Source organism: Elephas maximus, chromosome 20, assembly GCF_024166365.1.
Source record: "Elephas maximus indicus isolate mEleMax1 chromosome 20, mEleMax1 primary haplotype, whole genome shotgun sequence".
Lineage (NCBI taxonomy): Eukaryota > Metazoa > Chordata > Mammalia > Proboscidea > Elephantidae > Elephas > Elephas maximus.
In genome coordinates, this window is record NC_064838.1 from 10,835,618 (window position 1) to 10,862,907 (window position 27,290).

Below are 27,290 nucleotides of genomic sequence, written 5' to 3' on the forward strand. Positions count from 1 at the left end.
TAGGTGATAGGCGTGCCTGAGCCTTACTCCAGAAAAAAAAAAAAAGGCACTATATATTCCCAGGTTGTTCACAAAGATATACAAACATTGTTGAAAAAAAATCCTGAGACAAAACGGCCATCAACGTCTCACTTGCAGGACATGCAGAAACACAAGAAGCTTACGGAAAGATCACAATAAACACTTCTTAGTGTATTACAGAGTCCCCAATTTACAATGTATTCGAGTTACGACGAATTCGAGTTATGACCAACTGCACTTACGACCATCTGTTTTTTGTTTTTTGCAGATACATCTTATAGTTAGTAATATGTACTATATACAGTGTTGCAGCAAGTAATTTGTTGATGTTATCATTCTCAGATGATCAAAGATCAGATTTATAAAGATACTGATAACAAAAGGCAATAATGATTAAAATTTTAAAAAAGAGGCATTCGACTTTTGTCAGAAGTGACTCACAATGGAATCATTGGGATGAAACCCCGTTGTCAGTCGGGGACTACCTGCAATCTTTCCCTGGAACCTGCACCTACACATGACTCACCTCAACCCAACCTGCCTTCTAGGCTTAACTACCTTTGAATTTGCCTGTGCAGTGGCGAATAAAGCGCAGTCCATGTCTCCATTGCAGGAGTGACACAGTGGTTAAGTTCAGGAGGTTCTGAATGCCTTTGAAACTTTAACATCTTCCTTCATGGAGGCAGGAGGGGGCATTGGCAATGGTTCTGGGTCTGAGTTTTTCTGATTGATGACAACGCCCTAGACGTTTGATTTGTGGGGTCTAGACTCTAGGGTATAAGAAAAACAATTAGGCTCCATGGCATGAACATTCTAGCATAATAGGAGCACGGGCCTGACCTGAAGAGAAATAACAATCTACAGAGTGTTCAGAGTTCATAGTTTCACATGGATGGTCATGTTTTTAGCCATTGAGAGTGATTTGCAATCAACAAGAAATAAGAAATCTGATTCAGGATCCGTTCTGTTAAAACCATTCAATGGCTCAGCACCAGCTCCAGAATAAAATCCAATTCCTTGGTGTGATGTGCAAGCCCTCCCTGCCAGCCTTTACCTCTTTCCAGTCTTTTCCATTGCTGTGCTTTCCTGCTGCCCACCTCCCCCTCCCCCCCTCAACAATACTGCCAGCTTTGGAAGGTCTGGCAGTTCCTAAAACACACCATCAGGGTTCGAGCTTCTGTCTTCTGAATATGCTGTTACAGTTGCTCCTTCAGCTTGAAGTGTCCTCCTCACCAAAACAACCCATGTCCCTCACATGTGCAACTCAGGTCAAAGGTTAGCTTCTCTGTGTAGGGGTTCTTGAGCATCCCACACCTTGCAGTCACCATGCAGTAGAGCTCACCACTCCCTCCACTGTTATCTCCTAGACCAGAAGCTGGCAAACTTTCCTGTAAAAGGTAGTAAATATTTTTGGCTTTGTGGGTCATTTGGCCTCTGTTAAGAATACTCCAAGGAGCCCTGGTGGCACAGTGGGTAAGCACTTGGCTGTTAACTGAAAGGTCGCAGTTTAACTCCACCAGTGGCTCCCCAGGAGAAAGATGTGCAGGCTCTTCTGTAGAGATTTACGACCTTGGAAACCCTATGGGGCTGCTCTACTCTGTCCTACGGGGTTGCTGTAATTCAGAGTTAACATGACTAAGGATTTTTTTTAAAACTACTCCACTCTGCAAAAGCTTAATTCCAGAGCCCTGGTGGAGCTGTGGTTAAGAGCTCGGCTGCTAACTAAAAGGTTGGCAGTTTGAATCCACCAGCTGCTCCTCGGAAACCCTGTGGTGCACTTCTGCTCTGTCCTATAGGGTCGCTATGAGTCCGTATAGACTTAACTGCATTTTTTTTTTTTTTTTAATCTTCTTACTCCACTCTAAAACTCCCAAGTGCGGGAGCCATGTCTTACTCATTCTGATGCTCTGCACTTGTTCAGCATAACGTCTTCTTCTGTGGGGCTAAGTAATAATATCTACCTCATAGAGATTTCATAAAGCCGTAGTAGAAATAAAAGACTTCTCGTTATGTTTGAATCAGAAAAAAGCCAGAATCACTATTGCTTTGTAATTCTACAGACTATAATCTGCTTTCTTGACCTTCAGAAATGACACACACACACATATGTGGAATCTCTTGATGAAACAAATGGTTAAGAACTCAACTACTAGCCAAAAGGTTGGTGGTTCAAACCCACCCAGAGAGGCACTGGAATACAGGTCTGGCGATCTACTTCCTAAAAGTCACAGTCATTGGAAATCCTGTGGAGTGCTTCTACTGTGCACACAGGGGGTCACCATGAGTTGGAATTGACTTGATAGCAACTAACAACAACCTACATATATACATATGTACACATAAATCCATTGTGGTCAAATTGATTTTAACTCACAGTGACCTTATACATATGTGTAACCAAAACAAAAACAAACTTGTTGCCATGGAGTTGATTCCAACTCGTAGCGATCCTATAGAAAAGAATAGAACTGCCCTATAGGGTTTCCAAGGAGCGCCTGGTGGATTCAAACTGCAGACCTTTTGGTCAGCAGCTGTAGCTCTTAACCACTACGCCATCAGGGTTTCCATAATATGCATATATAAAGAAGATGAAAAAAGAAAAAGTAAATTGATTATATGATTTACAATGAAAGTGAAGAATAATAGGCTTGTGTGTGTGTGGACAGAGAACCAATACTAATCACTGCAAAAAAAGAAAGGAAGGGAGGGGGGAGAAAAAAAATCTTGTTCCATGACTTCACATAGTTTTTTAAAGCCTACAGGTTAAAGTTGCAGATGATAGAAACAATCTTAGTAGGTAAAAAGATTTTGGGTACATGAAAGTTATTTTCACTTTACATTGAATGGAAGGAAATTGTAAAAAGGAGTTTTGCCACTTGTGATAGAGAGAAGAACATAATTAAATTTAATTTGATTGGGACCTTGTTCCCATGTGATAAATCAACTCTTGTTTGATTCCGTACGTATCACACAAAGGCCACTCACAGCGTACCACCTGTATAAACAAAGGAGACCACATCTTTTCTGTATAAGATTTGTCCTACTTGTTTCTGTTTAATCAGGGCCAGGGAAAATGAGATAATATATGTTCACTGAACTGAGGACACTGGAGTGGGGTTACTGGGTAAGGCGGTGGTGAAGCGAGAAGGAAGGAGGAGGGGCTGCAAAGTGTCCAAAGAAGAGACACAGTGTGAGGAACAGGCCAGTGAGGGGCCCTGGGAAAGCAAGATGGTCCTCCGTAGGACTGGGCTACTCAAGACAGGGAGACTCAGGGGCCCAGGCAGGTCCTGGCAGCTCACAGGATGATGGTAGCCTGGGTGCTCTCCTTGGAGGGAGAGGGAGGCACGGAATTCTCCCCCAGTAGCTTCTTCTCCGACCCTTCCTCATCCTGAGGGGGAAAAAAAAAATAGGAAAACAACAATTCTTAGGGAAAACAAAGAGTGGGGAAGGACCCAGCTTCGGAGAACTTGGAAATCAGGAAAAGGAAAGACGGGAGGGAAAGGAAAAGGTGAAAGGAAATGGGAATCAAGCAAAAAGACAAGGTGACCAAGGAAAGGTAGCTGACAAATAAGTAGGACAGAAAGGAGGAGAGAGTGGGGAAAATTAGAATAAAAGTGGATAGGAGAGGCCCAGGACACAGCGATGGGGTTACATTCCCAATGGCAAAGGGTAGACCTGAGTACTGGAAAGAAGCTGAAAAAAGTTGAGCATGACCTTGGACCAGCAGTTCTCCTGGCCCCAGTGTCCTCCCAGTCCCCAGAGTTTTACCAGCCCATTCCACGCCTCTCCAGTAGTGCCTCCCTGACAACTCACCAGGGGCTGGGAGCTCTGGCTGCACAAGCTTCGAAGACCCATGCTCAGGGATGCCAAGGACACAATGGCCTGCAGGACACAGACAGCTAGGAGCAGAGCACAGATTCCTAGGAACAGATTCTGTAGAAGAAGAAAGGGAAAAAGATATAGTCAGGAGGTCCCTCCTCCAATTCAGCTCTTACTATCACCTCATCAACCCACCCATGTATCCGAGTGTCGAACTAGCTCCTTCCCACCAAGGCAGTTGTAGCATCCAATAATTGAGAAGCCATGTCATCCACCCCATTTGCTTGTCTGCAATGCCACCTTGCCATTCCTATCAAGAGGTGGAGGGCCTCTCTCCATTCCCTGAACTCTGGATGTACCTTGTGACAGATTTGACCAGTAAAATACACTGGAAGTGGCACTGTGCCAATTACAGGTGTAACCCTTAACTTCTGTTTCCTACCTCTTAAAATGCTCACAACCGAGACACTCCCTGTTGGAACCTAGTTGCCATACTGTAAGAAGCCCGAGCCACATGGAGAAGCCACTGTGGGTGCTCTGGTTGGCAGCCCCAGCTGAGCTCCCAGCCAACAGCCAGCATCAAATGCCAGGTACATGAGGGAGCCTTCTTGGTTATCCAACTTAGGTGACCCCTCAGATGACTTCACCCCTATCTGACACCTGACCACAACTCCCTGAGAGAGAGAACCCAGGGGTGAAGTGCCCATCTGAGCCCAGTCAGCCCACAGAACTGGGAGAGATGATAATACACTGTAGTGTAAATTTGGGGTGGTTTGTTATGCAGTGGTAGATAACTGGAATACACCCACAGCAGAAAAGGCAGAAGGGTGGCCCACAGTCTTCTCTCTTAAATGTCTTCCCTTTGTTTTTCACCCCCTTTGATTCAGGGAATCTTCACATCACGAGGGTCTAAGAAATTTCTTGAGCTTAAGTTAAAATCTCCTGAACCAAAAACCTAGGATTAGGTCCAAGCTCTACGAGCTCTCATCTTTGCCCTCCAGTGACCCAGTTCTTCGGGGACAGGGTGCCATGGTGGGTCCCTGGAGACAGGACTTGGTTCTCACCACCAGCATCTGCATGTAGGACTTGCACTGATTCTCCCTCCAGTCTGAGTCACTCCTGCTTCGCTGCATCCATCTGTACCCACTGGTTGTGGTGTCAGGGGTGGGGCGATCACACACTGAGCTAATGTAGAAGAAGCCATCAGTTTGCCAGGTTAAGCTATTCACACAAAGGACAACAGCTGCCAGGGCCGTGGTGATGCCAGCCAGGGTGAGCAGACCTGACACGCAGCCCTAGAAAAGAGAGGTTCAAGATGCTGACCCTCTATTGATGGCAGAGCCACGGCGTCCCAGCCTCAACCTGTCTCATCTTCCCCAGCTCCTGTCCCAGGAAACTATCCCACCCCTTCATGAAGGATTCCAGGATATTGGGAACCAAATGGCAGGAGACAGGAAAATAGAGGCAAAAAGATGGAGACACAGGAGGGGGAGATGGACAAGGTTGTGGACAGAAGTCTGCCCAGGACTCACTGAACGTCGACCCTGGTACTTCTCATGGACAATGGTCCCTGCTCCTGCCACAATAGCCTGGGAAGAGAAGGCACCAGAAAAAGGCCTCCAATTTACTCTCCCTCAAATGATCTCCCATCACCCTTCCCCCAGTAACCCAGAACAGCCAACTCGAAGCAGGGTCTGTGGGACAAAGAAACCTAGTGTATGGACAGGACTCCAAGTACAATGGCCCCTCCCTTCCCAAACTTGCCATAAAGATAAAAAACGGGGAGTGAGAGAGTTTGTACCCACACCCCAAGGCAGATTCTTTATGACGAAGGCTTCTTTCCCAAGCCCCTGGCCCAGATGCAAAGGAACTTTCTCCTTGCCCATAACCTCTAGCCTCTGCACAGCCTCTGCTCACAGCCCCTTCTGTACTTACCACAGCCCCGGCCCAGAAGGCACAGCCTGAGCCACGCAGCTCAGTCCAGGGCCCAAAGCAGAGGAACACCCCAAGAGCACAGCTCACAGCCCCCAGCAGTATCTGGGTCACCTGCAAGACAGGATAATAATCCAGACTCTTCCCATGAGCCTACGCTTTCCAGCTCTGGCTAAGGTGCCTCTTCTCACCTCATCTGTGGACCTCTCTGCAGCTTCCAGTTCTGAGAGGTTCTGTTTCCTTCACATCCATGAGGCAACACTGATCCGGCTCTCCTCTCACCTCTCTAATGTGCCTGGCTGTTTATCCTTGATTACTTTTCCCAACTGCCACATTTGGTCATTCCACATGATTCCCACCTTTTCTTATCTTTCTCCCTTGGTAATCCCATCATCCACCCAAACCCTCAGCCTGGCCTCAGTTTCTGGGCCCAACCTCTTTCTGTGATCCAGGTAATTCTTGGGGTTTCTGTGACAGATTCAAAGCTCCTTCAGGCTCCTCCTCATCTTTCAAGCTGAGAGAACACTCTTTCAGGATGGTCCTAGCCAGTTATAAGCAAGATGGTGGTACCAGGGGCATTTCCACCCAACATGGAGCTCCTCTAATGGGCAGCTCCCCTCTGCTCTGGAGCTCTCTGCTAAAAAGACGGGCAGAAATCTTGTTTGCACTGCAGTCTATGGTTCCAATTTCCAATCCTGCTTTCTCTTTCTTCATTTCGAAGGTGTTCTACCCACACAAACCTAACTCAGACTCAGCCCTCTGGATGTCAGCACCTGTGTGTCCTGTCAGCATCTCAGGTTCATCACATCCAAATTCAATATACCAACCCCTGCCTCTCCTGACTTCCATGGTTTCATTCCCCTGTCAGCCAAGCTCCAAATCTTGTCATGTTCTCAGGCTCCTCTCTTCCCTCATACCCAAGTCCATTCACTCCTAAGTCATGGAGATTCCAGCCTTTGTTTCCTTGTCATTTCTGCCGTTACCATACAAGTGCAAGTTCTGGATACTTCTTAACTGGACCCCTCTATGAGGCAGTCTAGAGCTCAGGTTCCTCCTCAGAATAGACCCACAGACACCCCACCACTGACACTGATTCAGGACAGACACCTCCCCTTGACTTCTTGGCCCTTGACAATGTGGCTCTGGTCTGCATTCCAGCCTCATCTACTATAAGCCTCATTCACATTCTCCACATGTCGGCCCTAGGATCGCAGAGCTGGCCCTGTGCTTTCTGGCTTCTTGGCCTTTGATCCTGCCATCCTCTTAACCTGGAGCTCCTTTTCTTCAATCTTCTACCTCTCTCCATCCAAACCCACTCCTCCATTCAGATGCCAACTCCTCCTGGAGGTTGCGTGGTGTGTCTTGTGTGTGTGTATCTGTGTTGTTTCTTAGGTCACCTAGTCTACCTTTAATTCTAGTCATTTGTGTGGCTGCTGATCCTTTCTGATGAGGAGTCAGCACCTTAGGTCATAACCTAGGGAATCTCACTGTAGTTTTTCCTGAAGTGCTAGCATGTTGCCTTGCACACCACAGGCCCTCAGCTCAAGTGTATTCAATCAGCCTAAATTAACAGCCTTCAGAGGGTCTCCTACCCATCATCCCACCTCTGGCCTGACTGCTCCTTTGCACAAAAGCAGAGGATGATAGTTCCTTCTCATCCAAATCTCTGGGGAAGACTTCCAAAGCTGCCTTCTTTTCCCAACTATACTATCTCACAAACTATGTGGTCAGGGGAGGTCCTAAATCCTCTCTGGAACAACACGGTATTGAGTAGTGAGTTCTTACATCCCCTTCGTGGGGATTCAACCCATGTTCCTTGTTTGCATCCTCTGTGTCACCTTGCTCACTCGCCTCTCCAGCCCATGCTTACCCCTAGTGCCAGCTGTCCGTGGCTCATCCTCGCCTTGGGAGGGGCAGCGCCCCGAGGATGAGACACGCGGGACACCAGGGAACCCATAGCCTTTAGAAGCTGGGCCATAGCTGATTCCTGATGGATATGGATGTTGATGTGGGTGGGCTGGGATAGCGCAGAGGCCACATCGACGCCATTCACGGTCAGCATGTTTGGAGTTATCCTGCCTGCCAAGGAGAAGCGGTACACAAGTGAAGGCTGGGAACTAGGAGACAGATGGTCAGTAAAAAGGAGGACATCACTTAGGTGAGGGAAGAGAAAACAGTCTCCTCATCGAGATACAAAGGATTTTCCTGGTACAGGTATCAGCATCACAGTGACCTTCATCTGGGGTGCAAATCAGAGTCCCCTCTAGAGTTGTTTCACCATGTATTTTCTTGGGCCCCTTCCCAACGTGATCTGATACAGTTTGTTGGTGGTCAAGGGTGGGACCAAAGAAAAGAATGTGAACTAAGTGACTTTTTGTGTGTGTATATATATACATATGTGTATATATAAATATGTATATACATATATGTTGTAAGTCGAGGACTACATATATGTACATGTAAGTAGTCCTCGACTTCCGACAGGGTACTGTTCCTATAACTCCATTGTAAGTTGGTTCTAACAGAAGTTGAAAACCTCATATTTGTTTCAGTTTTCGTTATTACCTTTTATTATCAGTATATTTGCCTTTGGGGGTTGGAAACGCTACATATAAACACCTTTGAGGAACATCTGAGAATGAGAACATCAGCAAATTATGTACTGCGACATTGTATGTGGGAAAAAAATTTGGCCGTAACTTGAAAACATCAAGTCAGGGACTACCTGTGTGTGTATGTGTATCTGCACACATGTCTATGCTGCAAAAAAACCTGTTTAAAGTGCTGAAAAGCAAAGACGTCACCTTGAAGACTAAGATGAGCCCAACCCAAGCCATGGTGTTTTCAATCACTTCGTGTGCATGTGAAAGCTGGGCGATGAATAAGGAAGACCGAACAAGAACTGTCACCTTTGAATTATGGAGTTGGCGAAAAATATTGAACATGCCATGGACTGCCAAAAGAATAAACAAACGTGTCTTGGAAGAAATACAACCGGAATGCTCCTTAGAAGCAGAGATGTTGAGACTATGTCTCACATACTTTGGGCATGTTGTCAGGAGGGATCCGTCCCTGGAGAAGGACATCATGCTCAGCAGAGTACAAGGTCAGTGGAAAAGAGCGAGACCCTCAAGGAGATGGACTGACACAGTGGCTGCAACAATGGGCTCAAGCATAACAACGATTGTGAGGATGGCAGAAGACCAGGTAGTGTTTTGTCTTGTTGTACATAGGGAGTCCCTGACTTGACAGCACTTAACAACATACACACACATACACACACACATATATACATATGCATGTATATATATATTTATACATAATACTTTCACAGGGTTAAAAGTTTCAAAAGATACAAAAGGTATACATTTAAAACCCTCTCTCCGATCTTTTTCTCCCAGCCACCCGGTTGCCTTCCAGATGGAAACTAATATTATCAGTTTCTTCTATAGCCTACCAATGATATTTTTTGCATATAAAAGAAAAACATATTCTTTCTGCCCCATTTCCACAAATGGCAGGACACTCTGCACTGCTCTACACAATGCTGTGTTCACATAAGCATATGTTTTGAAAATAATCCTGAATCACCCCATCAAAAGCTTCCACTGCATGAATGCATCACCATTTATCGAGGCAGTCCCCCACTGGCAGGCATTTAGGTTATTTCCAACGCCTATCACAAAAGCGACAGCGTGGGCTTGCACGTTGGGGATTTTAGTAGATAACCTACACCGCAGGAGCAAAGTCCCAGTGTGCCTGCTGTCCCCTCGCCCCCGCCCCCATAGCCAGCAGAGTGTGTTAACAAGCTCTTTACCTTTTTCAATTTTATACAGGGAAAATTACATCCCATTGTAGTTTTTCATTAAGTTTATGCAATAAAATGCCCTATTTTAAAGCGTACATTTTGACTTCACTTAGCGCACTGCTCTACAATCACAGTTTTCTATCTCTTTTATGCTTTTGGGTTTTATAACTTCCTTAAAAAGGACTTCCTCACTTCAGGATTATAAAATAATTTTTCCATGTTTTCTTCTAAGTGTTTTTATGCTTTCAGTTTTCACATTTAAATGCTGATCCATCTTGTCCCAACACCATTTGTGGAGTAAGTCCTCTTCTACTGATCTAAGATGTTCCCCGAGGAAAACTCAGTTCCCATAGGAACTGGCCTTTCTAGTCTCCGGATTTTGTCTAGTGGTGTGTTGGACGAGTCACATATGGCACGTATGTCCCAACTGTAAGTAAAAGGGTTTATTATCTACTTGGGTGGCTTTGTGACCCCTCATGTCATTTTTCCCTTCAGGACTGTCACGGCCATTTTTGCTAGTTTACTTCTCCTTATTCACTTCAGAATCAGCTTGCCTAGAACCAAAAAAAAAAAAAAAAACCCTCCACAGACAATTCTAATGGGCTTCCCATTAAGTCGAATATTATTAATGAATACCAATCCCCAAATCACCAGCAACACTGACCCTCAGTCCTCTAGTTTGTACTCTACTCACGTTTGAGGCAGTCTCACTCCTTCACCTCCTGACCTCCTTTGTGTTAGGAAGGGCAGGTGTTTGACAGTTTTGCAAATGAACACACGACACTCAAACCTGTTCACAAACATGCAAGAGGAAGTTCAGGCCCAGATTCGAGCCAGGTGTCCTGTCAGGGCCCAGGGACCAGCACGAAGTTAGCAGCCTGGGCTTTAATACCTCTGAGCCCCTGGGTACCACCATTTCCCCCAACCCTGTCCAGTCCCCGGATTGGCCTCCTCTGCTCTTCCTCTGGCCTCAGCGGATCTGAACCCTGACCCTGCTGCCCTGAACACTTCTCCCCGGAGCTGGTGACAGAGGGTGGTACCCACTCTGCCCTGTGCCTCCACCCTAGCCCTGCTCCCCAGCAGAGCTCCACTCTTAAAGCTCGCTCAGCACCAACTGCCTGAACCCCCACACCATCCAGAATTAGGGGAGGCATTAGGAGGACGGAGGAAAGAGCAGCTGGAGCTGACCAGGCCCAGCCCTCTCCCCCTTCCTGCCCAGCCATTTTCCCGGAGGAGTCGCATCCTCTCTCTCATGAGTCCCTCCCTCCGAGGAAGTCCTGAGGGGAACCTGGGGGGCAGGGTGAGGGCTTTGGGGGCTGGCCTTGAGACTCCCCTGGGAGGGAATCCTGTACAAGAGAATCTCCCGGGAAAAAGGGGCCAGCTGGGCTGTGGGGGCCCTGCCTCACCTGCTTTCTTCTGGGCCCCCAGCGACAGAGTACACAGAGGGAGAGCAGGAAGGAGCCTGCACTGGAGCTGAACCCAGATGAGGGAGGAGGAAGCTGGCTGAGAGTCAGAAGTGGAGGAGGGAGATGGGGGGCTGGGTTTCAGCATCACAGTTTCCCAGCAAACAGCGTAGGCCAAAGGGCCCATCTAGGGATTTTCAGTCTTATATAGATAACCAGGCTGGCAGGAGAAGGCAGAGGCACCCTTGTAAGAACACACACACACACTCACATCCATTCAGACAACACACCCACTCAGACAACACACCCTCATACCCACTCAGACAACACACCCTCATACCCACTCAGACAACACTCTCACAGCCACTCAGACAACACACCCTCACAGCCACTCAGACAACACACCCTCACACCCACTCAGACAACACACCCTCACACCCACTCAGACAACACACCCTCACACCCACTCTGACAACACACACTCATACCCACTCTGACAACACACCCACTCAGACAACACACACTCACACCCATTCTGACAACACACCCTCACACCCATGCAGACAACACGGCCTCACACCCACTATGACAACACACACACCCACTCTGACAACACACACACCTACTCACTCTGACAACACACCCTCACACCCACCAGACAACACACCCTCACACCCACTCTGACAACACACACTCATACCCACTCTGACAACACACCCACTCAGACAACACACACTCACACCCATTCTGACAACACACCCTCACACCCATGCAGACAACACGGCCTCACACCCACTATGACAACACACACACCCACTCTGACAACACACACACCTACTCACTCTGACAACACACCCTCACACCCACCAGACAACACATCCTCACACCCACTCACGCAACACACACACACACCCACTCTGACAACACACACACCTACTCACTCTGACAACACACACTCACGCTCACTCAGATAACACACCCTCACACCCACTCAGGCAACACTCCTTCACACCCACCAGACAGCACACCTGCACACCCACTCAGACAACACTCTCACACCCATTCAGACAACACACCCTCACAGCCATTCTGACGACACACCTTCATATCCACTCAGGCAACATACCCTCACACCCACTCTGACAACACACACTCACACCCACTCAGACAACACACCCTCACACCCAGACAACACACCCTCACATCCACTCAGACAACACTCTCACACCCACTCAGACAACACTCTCACACCCACTCAGACAACACACCCTCACAGCCATTCTGACGACACACCTTCATATCCACTCAGGCAACACACCCTCACACCCACTCTGACAACACACACTCACACCCACTCAGACAACACACCCTCACACCCAGACAACACACCCTCACATCCACTCAGATAACACTCTCACACCCACTCAGACAACACACCCTCACACCCACTCAGACAACACACCCTCACACCCACTCAGACAACACACCCTCACGCCCACTCAGACAACACACCGTCACACCCACTCTGACAACACACCGTCACGCCCACTCAGACAACACACCGTCATGCCCACTCAGACAACACACACTTACACCCACTCAGGCAACACCCATACCCATTCAGATAGCACACACAGACTACACACACACCCATTCAGACAACCCATTCACACCCATTCAGACAACACATACTCACTCCTATTCAGACTACATACACGTTCACACCCATTCAGTCAACACGCGCTCATGCCCATTCAGACAGCACACACACCCACAAGCACAGGCTTAACTACTCTGGCACCAGGGCTCCATTGATCCACTAGCAGCTGGAAAACCCCAGAGAGGCCCCTTTGCCCCAGCCATCTGCTGGGAAATTGTAATGGGAAAGTTCATCATTCCTCCCCCTGCTGCTTCCCTTCCTGACTCTCAGCCAACTTCTCCTTTTGTCTGGTTCCAGCGCAGGCTTCTTGCAGCCCTAGCTCTGCGCACTCTGCACTGGGGCCCAGAGGAGAGCGGGTGAGACAGGAACCCCCAGCCCCATCAGCTCCTTTTCTGGGAGAACTTCTTGCACAGGACTCCCTCCAGGGGAGTCTCCAAGACCAGCCCCCCAAAACCCCCACCCTGCCTCACAGGCCCCCTCTACCCTCAGCTTTCCTCAGACCTTCCCTGGGAGGAAGAGACCACCAGACAGAGGGTGTGACTCCAGGGAGGTGGCAGGAGAGGAGGTAAGGGGTCCTGTTTGATGCCAAGATTGCCTGGCCTTTACCTCCACCCCCACCCCCAACTAAGGTCTTGGTTACAGAGGGCAGAAGAGAGATTCGGAAGGACAGGTAGGTGCTGAGTAGCCCTTGGTGAAGAGGGAGGCTGAGGAGGGCCCTGGAGCCCCCCTGTTGGGTAGCTGCTACAATAGAAGGCTCATCAGGCATCAGGGACATGGGGTCTGTCCTCCAACCTGAGGGCTCCCAAGGAGGGAGGCAGAGAGGAGGGCCTTGGGCGGGCAGTGGTCATACACCCTCTATGCTAGTAGAGGGGTGAGGTGGTTAGGAGCACGGAGCACTGGCTGGACCAGACCCCCGAGGCTGTGGAGGGAGGATGGGGAGGACCACAGCAGATGGGCAAAGAGGAAGGTGTAGCAGGTTTACAGCCAGGCTACCCCCATCCTGACACCCTTGAGAGAGATGAGGATGCAGCTTGGTGACCAGGGCCCACTGCAGTGTCTCAGTCCCCGTCCCCCGCCTCCCCCCCCGCCGACTGCCTGTCCTCCCAATGCCAAAAAAATCTTTGAAAATGTAAACTGTTCTGTGCCACCTTGTCCTCACTGATGCTCCTTCCTCCTCTCAGACAGCATGTCCACTTGTGCAGGGACTGCAGAGGGCGGTGAGCTGGCCCCTGTGGTACCACAGCCCACCCACATCGACGTGCACATCCACCAGGAGTCTGCTCTGGCCAAGCTCCTGCAGGCCACGGGTTTCCAGCTGCGGTCCTGGGCCCAGCCCAAGGGCACCGCCTCCCAGGCCCCAGGTAGCAGCCGGCTGCTGGTGGCATCCTGGGTGAGTATGGCCAGTTTCCACGTGGTACTTTCGCTCCAATTAGCAGCACGCAGCATGTCGACTCTCTGTTCTGGCTTTTTCTCACTTGCTGACCTTCTCAATCAAAGCTGTGGGTCTGGTCAGCTGTAAGCCAAAGTGATGTGGGGGTGGGGCAGTGTCCTTTCACAGCCCCACTGGGTGCAGCCCCGTACCCTCCCTCCACCAGGCTCAGGGTGGGCTGGCACGCATTGGCACGCGTGCTTGTCTGGGGGTTTTAACCATTAATGCCCCGAGTGTCAGGACCTCAAGCTGCCCTGAGATTTGGGGCAGAGGCTGACCCTGCACCCACACACTCTGGGAACTGGCTCTCTCTCTTTCAGGTGACGCAGATCATGCTGGGCGTCTTGAGTGGAGTCTTGGGAGGATTTCTCTACATCTTTGAACCCTCCTACCTGGTGGGCTCAGGGGCTGCCATCTGGACAGCGGCAGTGGTGAGTGGAGCAGGAAGGAAGGCTGACGGGGGCTGGAGGAGGGGCAGGTGAGGACCTATCAGAGGCAGTAAAGACGCTGCTGTCATTCCCATCACCTCCGTCACCATCCCCATCAACACTGTGTTGTGGAATGTTAGCGATCACAAAGACCTGACGTCATTAGGCCCATCCCCTTCTCTGCAGATGAGAAATAGCCCGGGAGGGGGGTGAAGCCTTGTCCAGCTGGCAGCCAGCCCTCCGATCCCACCCAGTGCTTTCCCACCACATTGCCGCCCCCACCGTCCACAGCTAACACCACCTCATCTCCCGCCTTTCCTGGGAGACACTTTTGCCGCATGGGGGGTCTCCAGGACCAGCTCCTGCAGCTCCCACCCTGGCTCACAGGCCCGTTTCACCTGAGATTCCCTCAGACCTTGCCTGGGAGGAAGGGACCACCAGACAGAGGGTGTGACCCAGGAAGTGGCAGGAGAGGAGGCAAGGGGTCCTGTTTGATCCCAAGTGGACTGGCTTTTGCCTCTACTTCTCAGGCCTTCATTACAGGGGCGGGGGAGCAGCCCTGACAGACAGGTGGGTGCTGAGTAGCCCTTGGTGGGGGGAGGTAGTCTCTGGGGACCTGGCTGCTACATCCAGGTGGTCTTGTTCCATCCACAAGACCCCCACCCTTGAACTTACAGAAAACATGATGCTACTTGAAAGCAAGGTGGTGTGGAAGGGGGCCTTGAGGTGACAGTGACCACAAGCACGGTTAGATGTCACCGCAGCAGTGTCCTGCAGCCTTGGGAGCTCACCCAGGCCCCATGCTAGGGAGGGGTCTGCTGGGCAGCCAGCTGTTAGGGCAGTCACAGAGGGAAGAGAAGGGGCATGAGGGATGTTGCCCTTCCTGCGCTCACCCTGTGTTCCCGCTTCAATTTCTCCCCAGGCTGTGCTGGCTGGAACTGCTGCCTTCCTTCGTGAGAAACGGGGTGGCGTCTGCTGGGTGAGTTCAGGAAGGCCCTCAGGCTGGGGTCACCCCAAGCCTCCTGCCCCGTCATGCCTGCTCCACATGGCCCAGCCTCCACCTCCCCAGGCTGGGCTCTAGAAGAGACTGTGAACTCGCCACCACGGCTTCTGTCTCTCCCCACAGGGCTTTCTGAGGACCCTGCTTGCGCTGACAGCTTTTTCCACCGCTGTTGCTGCCATTAAAATTGGGGCTGATGGCTCCTACTGGAACCACTTCTACAATGGGGCCTATGTCTGCGACACTTCCTCCCGGCGGAGCTGGCCTACCCCACCGCCCAGCACGCTGAGTCCCGAGGAAGCCAGGAGGCAGCACCTGTGTGTCTCCTACGTGGACATGCTGAGGGTGAGTGGGCTGGAGGGGGCTCTCCACCGGCGATGTTTGCTACCCACTCAACACCTGGTTGGGTGGCTGGGACCAGAGATGCAGCATCAACAGGAACAGTTCCTGCTGCTGGGGCCTTACAGGCCAGCGGGAAAGACACACCTTAAGATACTAAAAAATGCTGCAAGTGTTCAAAGGCTGGGAAGAAGTGCGCATGTGGAATTCCTGCTCCCCTGGAACCTAACAGGTCCTGGAGGTTGTCAGGGAGCCCGGTCACAGCCAGCCCGGCGCTGACAGATGGGGGTGGTACAGGGCCGTGTTGACCCCACTGGGGCTCCCATCCTAGCTCTCCCCAGAAGCTACAGACGTGGGACTAAGGGGTGGAGCCTGCATGTGTCCATGATGAGCAAGGACAGAGCAGGGATGGCAACAGGTGCTCTGTGCCCATGGCTTTGTCCTCTGTCCCCAGGCCCTGTTCACAGGCCTCAAGGCCATGCTCCTGAGTGTCTGGGTTCTGCTGCTGGTGGCATCTCTAGCCCCTCTGGCTACCTTGGCCTCTCCGTGTCTGCACTGCTGCAGAAGACTCCTACCTGAGGAGGTAAGTGCAGAAAGTGTGTCTGTGTGTGTTTGGGGTGGTGAGGCTGTCCGGAGGGCATAGAAGTTGTGAGTGAAGGGGAGGAAAGGCCCTGGTATAGTGAGTCCCACCTGGCACTGTGCCTTCCCCAGCGGTGGCCCAGCTCAGAGAGATCCTGCCTTGCACCAGGTGGCCCTGGAAAGTGCAGATCCCTGCCAGGCACCACATCAGGTGCCATGAGGCTGATGTTGGGCTCTGGCTGGCTCCAGAGCCAAGCTGCCCTGAGGGAGAGGAATTGCCCTTTCCCTCCCCATCAGGGTCATCTCGCCACTCTCACCCTTAGGAAAGGGAGCAGAAAGAACTGCTGGGGATGGAATGCAGCCCTGCTTCTGCCTGAGCACTGGTCCCTGCATCTGACTCACCCATTATCATTCCCCTTGACACAGCCACCATCCTGGCTCCAGCCCATTTCTTACTCACCTCCACCATCCTGCTGGCTTTGTGTCCCCTCTTGAGCAGTAACTGGATAATAAACTCTCTTATGGTCTTTGTTCCCAGCTTCTTGCTTTGTTATTCTGGGTAAGCTCCCTCGACTGGGGGAAGCACTGGAGAATGAGCCAACAGTAAACCTAAGATGTGCCTCCCATGGCCCCTCAACCTCCTACCTGGGTCTCTAAGCTGCTGGCCCCAGAACTAGACTCACTTTGAGGCTGACCCTGGGATTGTAAATCTAAATGCCTGGGCCCCCAGGTCAGAGAGAGCTAAGCCAGTGAGCCCCACACTCTGCCATTCAGGTTTTTGAGGGAGAATACTTGGCAATTGAGAATTAGATTTGTTATTTTGACTGTCTGGAGGCACTAAGAAATAGATAACATACCGCCAAGATGAAATCACTTTAGGGGTCACCATGAGTTGCCATGAGTCAGGTGACTTGACAGCAACTAACAACAGTGACATGAATAAGAAAACATAAAAAATAATCAGACATATTTTTTAAATCCCAAAAAGAACTTCTATAAGTGAAAATTATAGAAGTTGAAATAAAAACCTCAATAAACAAACTGGACATAGCTACAGAGAAAGGTAGTGAACTAGAAAATAGGTCTGAAGAAATTAACTGGATTGCAGCTTGGACAGTAAAAAGAGATAGAAAAGAGAGAGGTAAGAGGCATGTAAGTTGGAGAAAGTCTCAGATATGTCTAGACAGAATTTAAAGAAGAAGAAATAGAAAAAGAGAAAAGTAATATTCAAAGACCTAACTAATGGCCAAGAAATTTCTTGAATTAGTAAAACACGAGAATTCCCAAAGACAAGAAGCACAACAAATACAAAGCAGGATAAATAAAAAGAAATCTGCATCTGAACAAATCAAAGTAAAACTTCAACTAACAAAGAGAATCTCTTAAAAGCAGCCGAATGGCATTAACTAAAAAAATAACAATATTATATCACTCCTCTCCTAGCAAGGAATGATTAGAGTTAATGAGTTATAAGATGGTTGTATTGTTTGAAAAAAGGAGTAAAGATTTTGACTAAATTTAGACTTTCATTTATTCCTGTATTTATTCAACTAATACTTAAATATTTATGCTAACAGTTCTATTAGAAGTTCAAAGGTAATAAGTAAAAGAATAGAAATCTGATTTCATTGGGGAGAAAAATGTGAAATGAGAAAAAATTCAATCAATGCAAGAGAAAAAAGAGAGGGATAAAAAAGAAACATTTAAAAAGTGAAACAAATAGAAAGCAAAAAAAATTAGATGATAACTATACATTAAAGTATATTAGTAATATAATTACTAATTATAGGCCTGAGTGCAAATCTCAGCATTGCCACTTACTAGCTACTTGACCTTGAGTCAGTTACATAAACTTCCTGAGCAACAGTCTGTTCTTTTGTAAAACAGATTAAATGATAAAAATTGTCTAAAAATTGACCACCTTGCACGGGAATCAGCCAAACAATGTGTCTACTGGCGGTAAAAATTTGGGAGAACGAAAGGTATTAACCAATCCCCAAGTCCACCTTACATCAAAGGAACTAGAGCACAGTTCCCAGAGGGGGATAGTATACCCCCTAAAAACTCTAGAACTGATATTAAGAAAAGCCAGATTATATCAGTCATAAGGGCAACCGAACTATGTAAATGCCACAGAAGGTAGAATCTTCAGACAGTGCGTAAAGCCAACAATGAGGCACTCTGACAATTTTCATTCTTCCTTCTTCCTTGTAATAGGTTCCCTGGGTATTAACTAAGCACATAGCGTCTCAGAATAAAGACTAGAATCCCAGCCTCCTTTGCATCAAGATCTGACCAAGTGATTTAATTCTGGGCAGTGGAACTTAAGAGAAAGGGGTGTGTGCATCTTCTGGGGATCACCCTTTATGAGAGAAGTTAGACTCTGTTATGGATTGAATTGTGTCCCCCAAAAATATTTGTTGGGATCCTAACCTCCATACCTGTGGTTACTAATCCCATTGGGAAAAAGGATTTTCTTTGTTATGTTAGTAAGGCCATATCAGTGTCAGGTGTCTTAAACTTAATCGCTTTTGAGACATAAAAGCAGCAGATTAGGCACAGGGACCAGCAAGCACAAGCACAAATGGGGGAAATACAGGTTCCATGTGGAGATCTCTAAGAAACCAAGGAATACCAGGGCCAGAGATGCTGAAACAAGTGTCGCCCTCAGAGCCAACACAGAAAGAGCAGCACTAAGAAAGTAAGACAGGTCCATTGCCATCTATGATCTCCTTCCTGATTTTTGGAATGCGTATGTGACAGCTGGACCTGGAACACACATGAGGTGATTTGGGAACACAGTCCCTTCATTGAAGACCAACAGGATCGAAAGAGTGTGACCCATGGCAGGATGTATCAATCCTGGGCTGCCTGTCTAGGTTATTTTGCATATTTTGTCATTTATGGCCAGACATAATTCTAAATAATACATTCGAGCAGGAACTGGAACAGAACATTTGGATGATGCTGGTTATAGATCTAAAAAGAAAGGTTAAAAAAAAAAAGCATTGCTTTGGGAAATATGTTTAAAATGAGAGTCAGAAAAGAAAAATTAGACTGTGATTAACCAGCATAGAACCGAAGAGAGAGATGGCCAGATTCTCATTTTTACTTGAATTATCTCAGCAATGCACATGTCTATACTAAGTAAGAGGTGAAGCAGGTAAATTTCAGTGATGTCATGGATTGAATTGTGTCCCCCCAAATTATCTGTCAGCTAGGCTAGGTCATGATCCCCTTGTATGATTGTCTACCATTTTATCTTCTGATGTGATTTCCCTATGTGTTGTAAATCCTATCACTATGATGTAATAGGATGGATTGGCAGCAGTTATATTGATGAGGTCTACAGGATTAGGTAGTGTCCTAAGCCAATCTCTTTTGAGATACAAAAGAGAGAAGCGAGCAGAGAGACGTGGGAACCTCATACCATCAAGAAAGCACCACCAGGAGCAGAGCGCATCCTTTGGACCTGAGGTTCCCGTGCTGAGATGCTCTCAGGCCAAGTGAAGACTGAGGACAAGGACCTTCCTCCAGAGCTGACACAGAAAGAAGGACTTCTCCTGGAGCTGATGCCCTGAATTTAGACTTGTAGCCTACTAGACAGTGAGAGAATAAATTTCTCCTTGTTAAAGCCATCCACTTATGGTATTTCTGTTACGGCAGCACCGGATGACTAAGACAACCAACATCACTGACTGCATGTTAAGCATCAGCATGAATCCAGTCCCCAAAATGCAGGGGTGGATCCATTTCTCACCTTCCCACTTCTCCATTCTCATCACATTCTCTCTCTTTCTGACCCTAGCCACCCGGAGCTGGGTCAGAGCTCACAAGTTAGAAGGATGCCTTCTTTCAGACTACCAAATATAAGCAGACACCAGCCCCTGCTGGCTCACACTGCCTCTGCAGTTTCAATAATTCACTGGAACAACTCACAGAATCTCACAGAGTATACCATACTTATGTCTACAGATTTATTACAAATAATTAAAAAAAAAAAGAAACCCAGTGCAGAGTTTCCAAATCTCAAAGAAGGATGAGCTACCCTCCCTGGATCATGGTCAGGAACAGGGAAGCTCATTTCAGCCTTACGGTTCGGGGTTCTTATCGGCCTACCCACATGGCCATGATAGATTACAACATGCTTTCTAAGGTTTAGTCAATGTTGGGCTTCCCCAGGTGGTCCTTTTTGGTCCGGTCAGCCCCCACTCATTAGCCTCAGGTGTGGTCCAGCTCTCAGGAAGCAAGAGCAAAGGCTCAATTGCTTAATACCAGGTGAGGCATCACCTTACAATGTCCCTCCATACCCTATTGCCTGGATAAGCTGAGGACGCTCACGTCACCTCGCAGAAGTGTTCTGTTTTGATCTATTTTATTCCAATGAGCTGGATGTAAGCCATGGTGACCCATTGACCACATTTCCCTAAACACCAAGTCCCGGGCACACAGCCCTGCCAGATGCCTCAAATAAAGTAGCCCTACTTTCCCCAAGACTTGCTCACAACCTTGCCCACTGACTTCCCCCAGAAAGGGTTCTTATAACTGATAGGGAAAGCTGAAACCATTTAACAGTGGCAGTGTTGTCCTTTCCTGACATACCTAGCTTTGTGCTTACTACTCAGTTCTTCCAGAGAATGTGTTGTGATATACATAATATATCCCTAAGTTTGTGTGTGTGTGTCTGGTATAATTAATGAACTAGTTAACACTAGTCCATCAATTATTATTGGTTAACATAAATGTAATTGGCAGTATAAGCAAATGGATCTTTGTTCTTAGCTCCATTTTCTTCACAGGAATAAAATTTCAAAGTATAATGGTGAAGACAAACAGCCTCACCAGCTGCAGCAGATATCTTTTAATAATGTGATTTCTGACAGTTGTTCCTGAAACATAAAAAAAGCCCTACAAAGTTTATAGTTGTATTGATTGCTATCTTCTATAAGAGAGGAAGAGAAATGAAAGGTGCACACTTTCTTGGAACTTGGAACTTTCTTGGGTTCAGTGGCTATTCCCTACTGGATTTGAGTTCGTGGGCCTTAGTCCTAATCACCTGAAAAAAATTACATATGTATCTCTAAAAAAAAAAAAAAAAAAAAGACTGGGAAATAAGCCTTTCAGGTTTTGCAGTGGCAAAAAGAGATGCAAGCACCCTCTCAAGGTGAAGTTCCCTCTTCTCTGCCAATCCTCTTGCCAAGCCTCATAGCAAACCCTGACTTTCTCCAGGAAGGCATCCTGATGGCTCCAGCCACTGGTGATGGCTACTTAGCAGAGGGCAAGACTTGGACTACTTCATACGTGCCTCTCAGACCAAGCAACAGGATGCCTGATCTGGACAAAGGATCCTAGGTTTGAGACCCTGAAAGGCCAATGGAAGACAGCTACCTGCTGAAGGGGTCCTCAGCAATAGTGGACATGACAATCAGAGTAGGGTTAACCATGGCCCGAAGAAAAACACTCTATCTGTCAGGGTCCATGCAGAAAACAGATGGCACTCTCAAATTGAGTAATATGAGAATAATTTAATAAAGGGACTATTTATAAAGATATTAGTAAAGTGTAGGAAGCTACAAGTGATAGTGTTGTAACCTGGGCTGGTAACTAAAGTGGGTCAGGGAGGATGTCATTTACCCCTAAAACTAAAGGATGAGTAAAGGGAACAATTATCAAAGCACAGAGACAGAGAAAGCTGATGGAGATGGCTGTTTGAGTTGAGCTGACACCTTCTCTAGAGAGAAACAGCCAGACTTGCAGCCTTGCAGAGAGGGTTCCTGGGGAATAAATACACAAACTATCTGCTTGTGTTCCCCACTGGTCAAATCTGACTTAGAAGTCATAGGACCTGAGAGCCCAATGATGTGATCCACATAAAATAGTCTTTTGGGGCACACAGCGTAATAGAGATGGGTGGAAAATATATCTGGAGAGAAAAGTGAAAGATATTCAGAAAAATTACCCACACCTCTTTTGTTTGTGTGTGAATAAACAATATACAAAAACCTCCCAAATTTGGCAAAAGACATAAACCCACAGACTCAAGAAGCCTGATGAACCCTAAGCATGATAACCCCAAAGAAATGTAAGCCTAGACACATCATAATCAAACTGCTAAAAACTAAAGACAAAGAAAAAATGTTGAAAACAACCGCACAAAAATGACACATTACCTATAGGAGAAAAGTGGTCCAATTATTGCAAATTTCTCCTCAGAAACCATAAAAAGTAGCACATTTTTAAGTGTTGAAAGAAAAAAACTGCCAACCCAGAGTTCTACATTCAGTAAAAATATCTTTCATAAGAAATGAAGGAAGAGCAACAGGATGGTAAAAATCAGGGTATTTACTATACTTCTCCCCTTGTGTTCTTTAAAATATGTTTGACAGTTAAAAACAAGTATAAAAACATTACCTAGTTGGCTTTTCAATGTATGTAGATGTAATATATAAGACAATTATAAGTGGGGGAAAGTAAAAAGACCTATATACTGGTTGGGTTTCTACATCCTACCTGAAGCAGTAAAATACTAATTCTAAATAGACTGTGAAAAGTTAAGTACGTACATTGTAATCCCTAGAACAACCACTGGAAGAACTTTTTGAAGAGACAGGGTTATTTAGCAAAAAACACAATGTATGAATTAAAATGAAATACTAAAAAATGTTCAAATAGCAAAAAAAAAAAAAAAAGACAGAAAAAGGAAACAAATAATAAAGTGGTAGAACTAATTCAAGCATATAAATAATTACATTAAATATATGTGGCCTAAACACACCAATTAAAAGGCAAATTGTTGGAATGGATTTTTTTTTTAAAAGTGACAAAGGAATTATCAGCAAGATGGTGAAATAGGCACCTCCAAGTTTCCACGCCTTCACAGAAATGGGGGTGGGGGCATAAATTGCTAGAAGCAACTTTGTCAGAATGCTGGAAAGTAGCCAAAGGTTCACAACAACCAAGAAAATGATTAATCAAGAAAAAGACAACTTAAAAACAGTAGGAAAGTGTTGTACCTTTTTTACTTGCCTGTGTCTCATCACTTTCCCAGCTCAGTGGCTGGCTTAAAGATGAAAGCCCACATTCCCAGGGTGAGACCATGATCTCCGGTTCATGAGGGGTCAGAGATGACCTTATTCACAAAATATTGACTTTGTTTATTCTAACCTATCTCGTGATTGCCTAAAGGTGCTCATTTCTTTTTTGCTGACCTTTTTTCAGAACTCACCCAGGACAGAAAGCATCAGACATTGCTTGAGAACAATGTAAGGCAATCAATCATCCCACAGCTGCCTAGAGCAAAAGGGTGCAATTGAGATACACAATAGACTGCTTAAGGCCTAGGATGAAAAGCTGGGGAGAGAGGTTTTTTTTTTTTTTTTGTAAATTAGGGCAATCAAAAGGACCCATGTATATGGGAGAATTTAGAAAGCCACATACATACCCAGGACAACACACATGGTCAAAAAATATCTGAGAAAACCCTAAGCTTTCACCTTGGCCAGATCTCTGGGCTAAGGGAAAGCCTGGCTAATTGTTGAAAGAGTGCCCCAGCACAGAACCATTTGGAAAGACTGGGAGAAGGGTGTTGTTGTTGTTTTTACCTTTGGATTTTTTTTTTTAGCTCCTGGAATTCATGGAAACCCTGTGAAAACACTAGCTGAACATAAGCTAAAGGAACAGAGACTTCAGGAACCACACATGACAAGAAACACAGTCTTTGCAAATAGTTTGGAAAAGTCACTAAACCAACAGACCACTCCAGTCTTTGGTGATTTAAAAAACAAAAACAAATAGCAAACCCTGGGGAAAAGGAAGAATCTGATTTCCAAAGTTACCATATTATAATATTCCACTGTCCCATTTAAAATAAACAAAAATCACAAGACATACAAAGAAATAGGAGAGGATGATACATTCAAAGGAACAAAATAAAGTGACAAAAGCCATCCCTGGAGAAGCCAATACATTGGACTTACCAGACAAAGAATTTTAAAAACTGCCTTAAACATGTTTACATAGCTAAAGGAAAATGTGGTTAAAGAACCAATGGAAATTAAGAAAATAATGTATAAACAAAATAAATATATCAATAAAAAGATAGGAATCATTAAAAAAGAGCCACACAGAAATTCTGGAGCTAAAACATACAATAACTGAAGTGAAAAATTCCCTAGAGGAGTTAAACAGCAGATTCAATTAGCAGAAGATTAAAAAAAAAAAAAAAAAAAAAAACTTGAAGATAATTGAAATTATCAAGTTTGAGAAGCAGAAAGAAAAAGAATGAAGAAAAGTGAATAGAGCCTAAGAGACCTGTGGAGCACCATCAGGTGGACTAAGTACATATTACAGATGTCTCAGAAGGAGAATAGGTAGCACAAAGAATATTTGATGAAATAATGGCCAAAGAAATTCCCGTGTTTTATGAAAAACATGAATCTACACATCCAGGAAGCTCAACTCCAATAAGATAAACTGGAAGAGCTCCACATTGAAATACATTATAACAAACTGTCGAAAGTTGAAGGCATAAAATCTTTAAAGGAGCTGGAGAAGGAATCTATCACATACAAGGGATCCTTGATAAGATTAAGAGCTGATATCAGAAACCATGAAGGTCATAAGGATGACATATTTAAAGTGTTGAAAGAAAGAAGAACCTGCCAAACAAGAATTCTATATCTGTCAAGACAGTTCTTCAAAAACAAGAGAGAAATTAAGACATTCCTAGATAAACAAAAGCTGAGGGAGTTTGTTACCACTTGACTTGCATTATAAGAAATGCTAAAGGAAGTCCTTCAAGTTGAAATGAAAGGACACTAGGAAGTAACTTAAAGCCATATGAAGAAATAAAGATCTCCGATAAAGGTAACTGTGTGGGCAAGTATGAAAGGCAGTATTATTGTATTTTTGGTTTATAATTCCACTTTTGATGTCCTATATGATTTAAAAGACAAATGCGTAAAAATAGTTATAAATATATGTTATTAAGCACACAATGTATGAAGATGTAATTTGTGACAACAGAAAGAGTGGGAACAAAGTCTTATAAGAGCAGAATTTTCATATTCAATTAAAGTGGATATCAATTCAAGCTAGATTGTTAGGGTGTTAAATGTAATCCTCATAGTAACCACAAAGAAAATATCTAAAATACATTCACAAAAGGAAACAAGAATCAAAATGATTCACTACCAAAAATCAACCAAATGAAAAAGAAGGTAATATTGGAAGAAATGAGGGACAAAAAAGGTATAAAACATACAGGAAAAAATAGCAAAATGGCAAAAGTAAATCCTTCTGTAATTAAAAGTAATTAAATGCAAATGGTTTAAACTCTCCTCTCAAAAGACAGAGACTGGAAGAATGAATAAGAAAATACGATCCAGCTATATCTGTCTGCAAGAGATGCACTTTATACCCAAAGACACAAATAGATTGAAAGTGAAAGGGTGGATAAAAATACTCCATGCAAATAGAAACTAAAAAAGAACTGGGATGGCTATACAAATATCAGAAAAAAGTTGATTTTATGTCAAAAGCTGTAACAAGAGACAAAGAATATTATATATTGATGAAAGGCTCAATTCCTCAAGAAAATATGACAGCTATAAACATACATGTACCAAACCACAGAACCCCAAATATATGAAGCATTTATATAATTCAAGAGAGAATTAGACAGCTCTTTTACACAGTAATAGTTGGAGACTTCAACACACCATTTTAAATAATGGAAAAAACGTCTAGACAGAAGATCAGTAAGGAAATGGAGGACCTGAACAACACTATAAACCAATTAGACCTCATATACATATAGACGGAAACCCTGGTGGTGTAGTGGTTAAGTGCTACGGCTGCTAACCTAAAGGGTCGGCAGTTCAAGTCCACCAGGCACTCCTTGGAAACTCTACGGGGCAGTTCTACTCTGTCCTATAGGGTCTCTATGAGTCGGAATCGACTCGATGGCAGTGGGTTTTGGGTATACATATAGAGAACACTTCACCCAACAGCAGCAGAAAACACATTCTTTTCAAGTGCACATGAATTATTCTCCAGGATAGGCCATATGTTAGGTAACATATCAATTCCCAAAAATTTTTAAAAGATTAAAATCATGCAAAATATCTTTTCCAACCACAATGGAAAAAAAAAAAAGAGGATAGAAATTAGTAACAGAAGGAAAATTGTAATATTCACAAATAAGTGGATATCAAGCAACACCGTATTCAACAGCCAATTGATCAAAGAAGAAATCTCAAGAGAATTTAGAATATACTTAAAGGTGAATGAAATGAAAACACAAAAATTATGAGATGAGGTAAGGAAGTGCTCAGTGGGAAATTTGTAGCTGTAAATGGTTGCGTTAAAAAGGAAGATTTCGAATCAATAACCTAACTTTAAATATTGAAGAACTAGGAAAAGAAGAGGAAACTAAACCCAAAGCTAGCAGAAGGAAGAAAATAATAAAAATTAGAGTGGAGAGAAATGAAACAGACTAGAAAAACAATAGACAGAATCAACAAAAACAGAAGTTAGTTCTCTGAAAAGATCAATAAAATTGACAAGCTATTATCTAAACTGACAAAGGAAAAAAAATAGAGAGACACAAATAGCTAAAATCAGAAATGAAAATGGAGGTATTACTACTGAACTTACAGAAATAAAAAGAATTATAAGAGGATACTATCACAACCAACAAATTATGCATGTTATTGTGTATATGTACACCAACAAATTAGATAACCTAGATGAAACAGAAAAATTTCTAGAAACACACAAATTACCTAAACTGACTCAAGAAGAAATAGAAAATCTCCGCAGATCTAGAACAAGTAAAAAGATCAAGTCAGAAATAAAAAATCTGAAGAGGTG

At 45.5% G+C, this 27,290-nt stretch overlaps 2 protein-coding genes across 5 annotated transcripts; one reads left to right on the top strand and one right to left on the bottom strand.

Moving 5' to 3' along the window:
* Positions 1 to 2,918: 2,918 nt before the first annotated feature.
* LOC126063592 (transmembrane protein 176B-like) lies at positions 2,919 to 11,136 on the bottom strand. 2 transcript variants are annotated; one of them, XM_049861973.1, is made up of 7 exons: positions 10,987 to 11,136; positions 7,643 to 7,851; positions 5,776 to 5,886; positions 5,373 to 5,429; positions 4,905 to 5,135; positions 3,835 to 3,954; positions 2,919 to 3,409 (listed from the first exon to the last, which is right to left on the bottom strand). In XM_049861973.1, exons 1-7 carry the CDS (start codon positions 11,129 to 11,131, stop codon positions 3,317 to 3,319), a joined length of 966 nt encoding a protein of 321 aa, XP_049717930.1. In that variant the 5' UTR covers positions 11,132 to 11,136; the 3' UTR covers positions 2,919 to 3,316. The 2 variants fall into 2 exon arrangements, with proteins under 2 accessions (XP_049717930.1, XP_049717931.1); XM_049861974.1 differs by lacking the exon at positions 10,987 to 11,136 and adding an exon at positions 10,275 to 10,364 and having other exon boundaries at positions 2,934 to 3,409.
* A 1,772-nt stretch (positions 11,137 to 12,908) lies between these two features.
* On the top strand, positions 12,909 to 24,451 carry LOC126063594 (transmembrane protein 176A-like). Of its 3 annotated transcripts, XM_049861977.1 has the most exons (8): positions 12,909 to 12,999; positions 13,133 to 13,208; positions 13,825 to 14,033; positions 14,393 to 14,503; positions 15,423 to 15,479; positions 15,627 to 15,845; positions 16,294 to 16,422; positions 16,742 to 16,970. In XM_049861977.1, exons 3-8 carry the CDS (start codon positions 13,830 to 13,832, stop codon positions 16,793 to 16,795), a joined length of 774 nt encoding a protein of 257 aa, XP_049717934.1. In that variant the 5' UTR covers positions 12,909 to 12,999; positions 13,133 to 13,208; positions 13,825 to 13,829; the 3' UTR covers positions 16,796 to 16,970. The 3 variants fall into 3 exon arrangements, with proteins under 3 accessions (XP_049717934.1, XP_049717933.1, XP_049717932.1); XM_049861976.1 differs by lacking the exons at positions 12,909 to 12,999; positions 13,133 to 13,208; positions 16,742 to 16,970 and adding exons at positions 13,215 to 13,313; positions 24,040 to 24,451; XM_049861975.1 differs by lacking the exons at positions 12,909 to 12,999; positions 13,133 to 13,208 and adding an exon at positions 13,215 to 13,313.
* Positions 24,452 to 27,290: the final 2,839 nt, after the last annotated feature.

Bases quoted from the DNA above. Each gene is read 5' to 3' on its own strand.
- LOC126063592 (XM_049861973.1), bottom strand. From the start codon at position 11,131: ATGCTGAAACCCAGCCCCCCATCTCCCTCCTCCACTTCTGACTCTCAG. The intron at 7,852-10,986 runs GTGAGGCAGGGC...TCTCCTTGGCAG, and splicing joins GGGGGCCCAGAAGAAAGCAG to GCAGGATAACTCCAAACATG. The intron at 5,136-5,372 runs GTGAGTCCTGGG...TCTCTTTTCTAG, and splicing joins AGTACCAGGGTCGACGTTCA to GGCTGCGTGTCAGGTCTGCT.
- LOC126063594 (XM_049861975.1), top strand. From the start codon at position 13,226: ATGCCAAGATTGCCTGGCCTTTACCTCCACCCCCACCCCCAACTAAGG. The intron at 15,846-16,293 runs GTGAGTGGGCTG...CTCTGTCCCCAG, and splicing joins CCTACGTGGACATGCTGAGG to GCCCTGTTCACAGGCCTCAA. The intron at 16,423-16,741 runs GTAAGTGCAGAA...TCTCACCCTTAG, and splicing joins GAAGACTCCTACCTGAGGAG to GAAAGGGAGCAGAAAGAACT.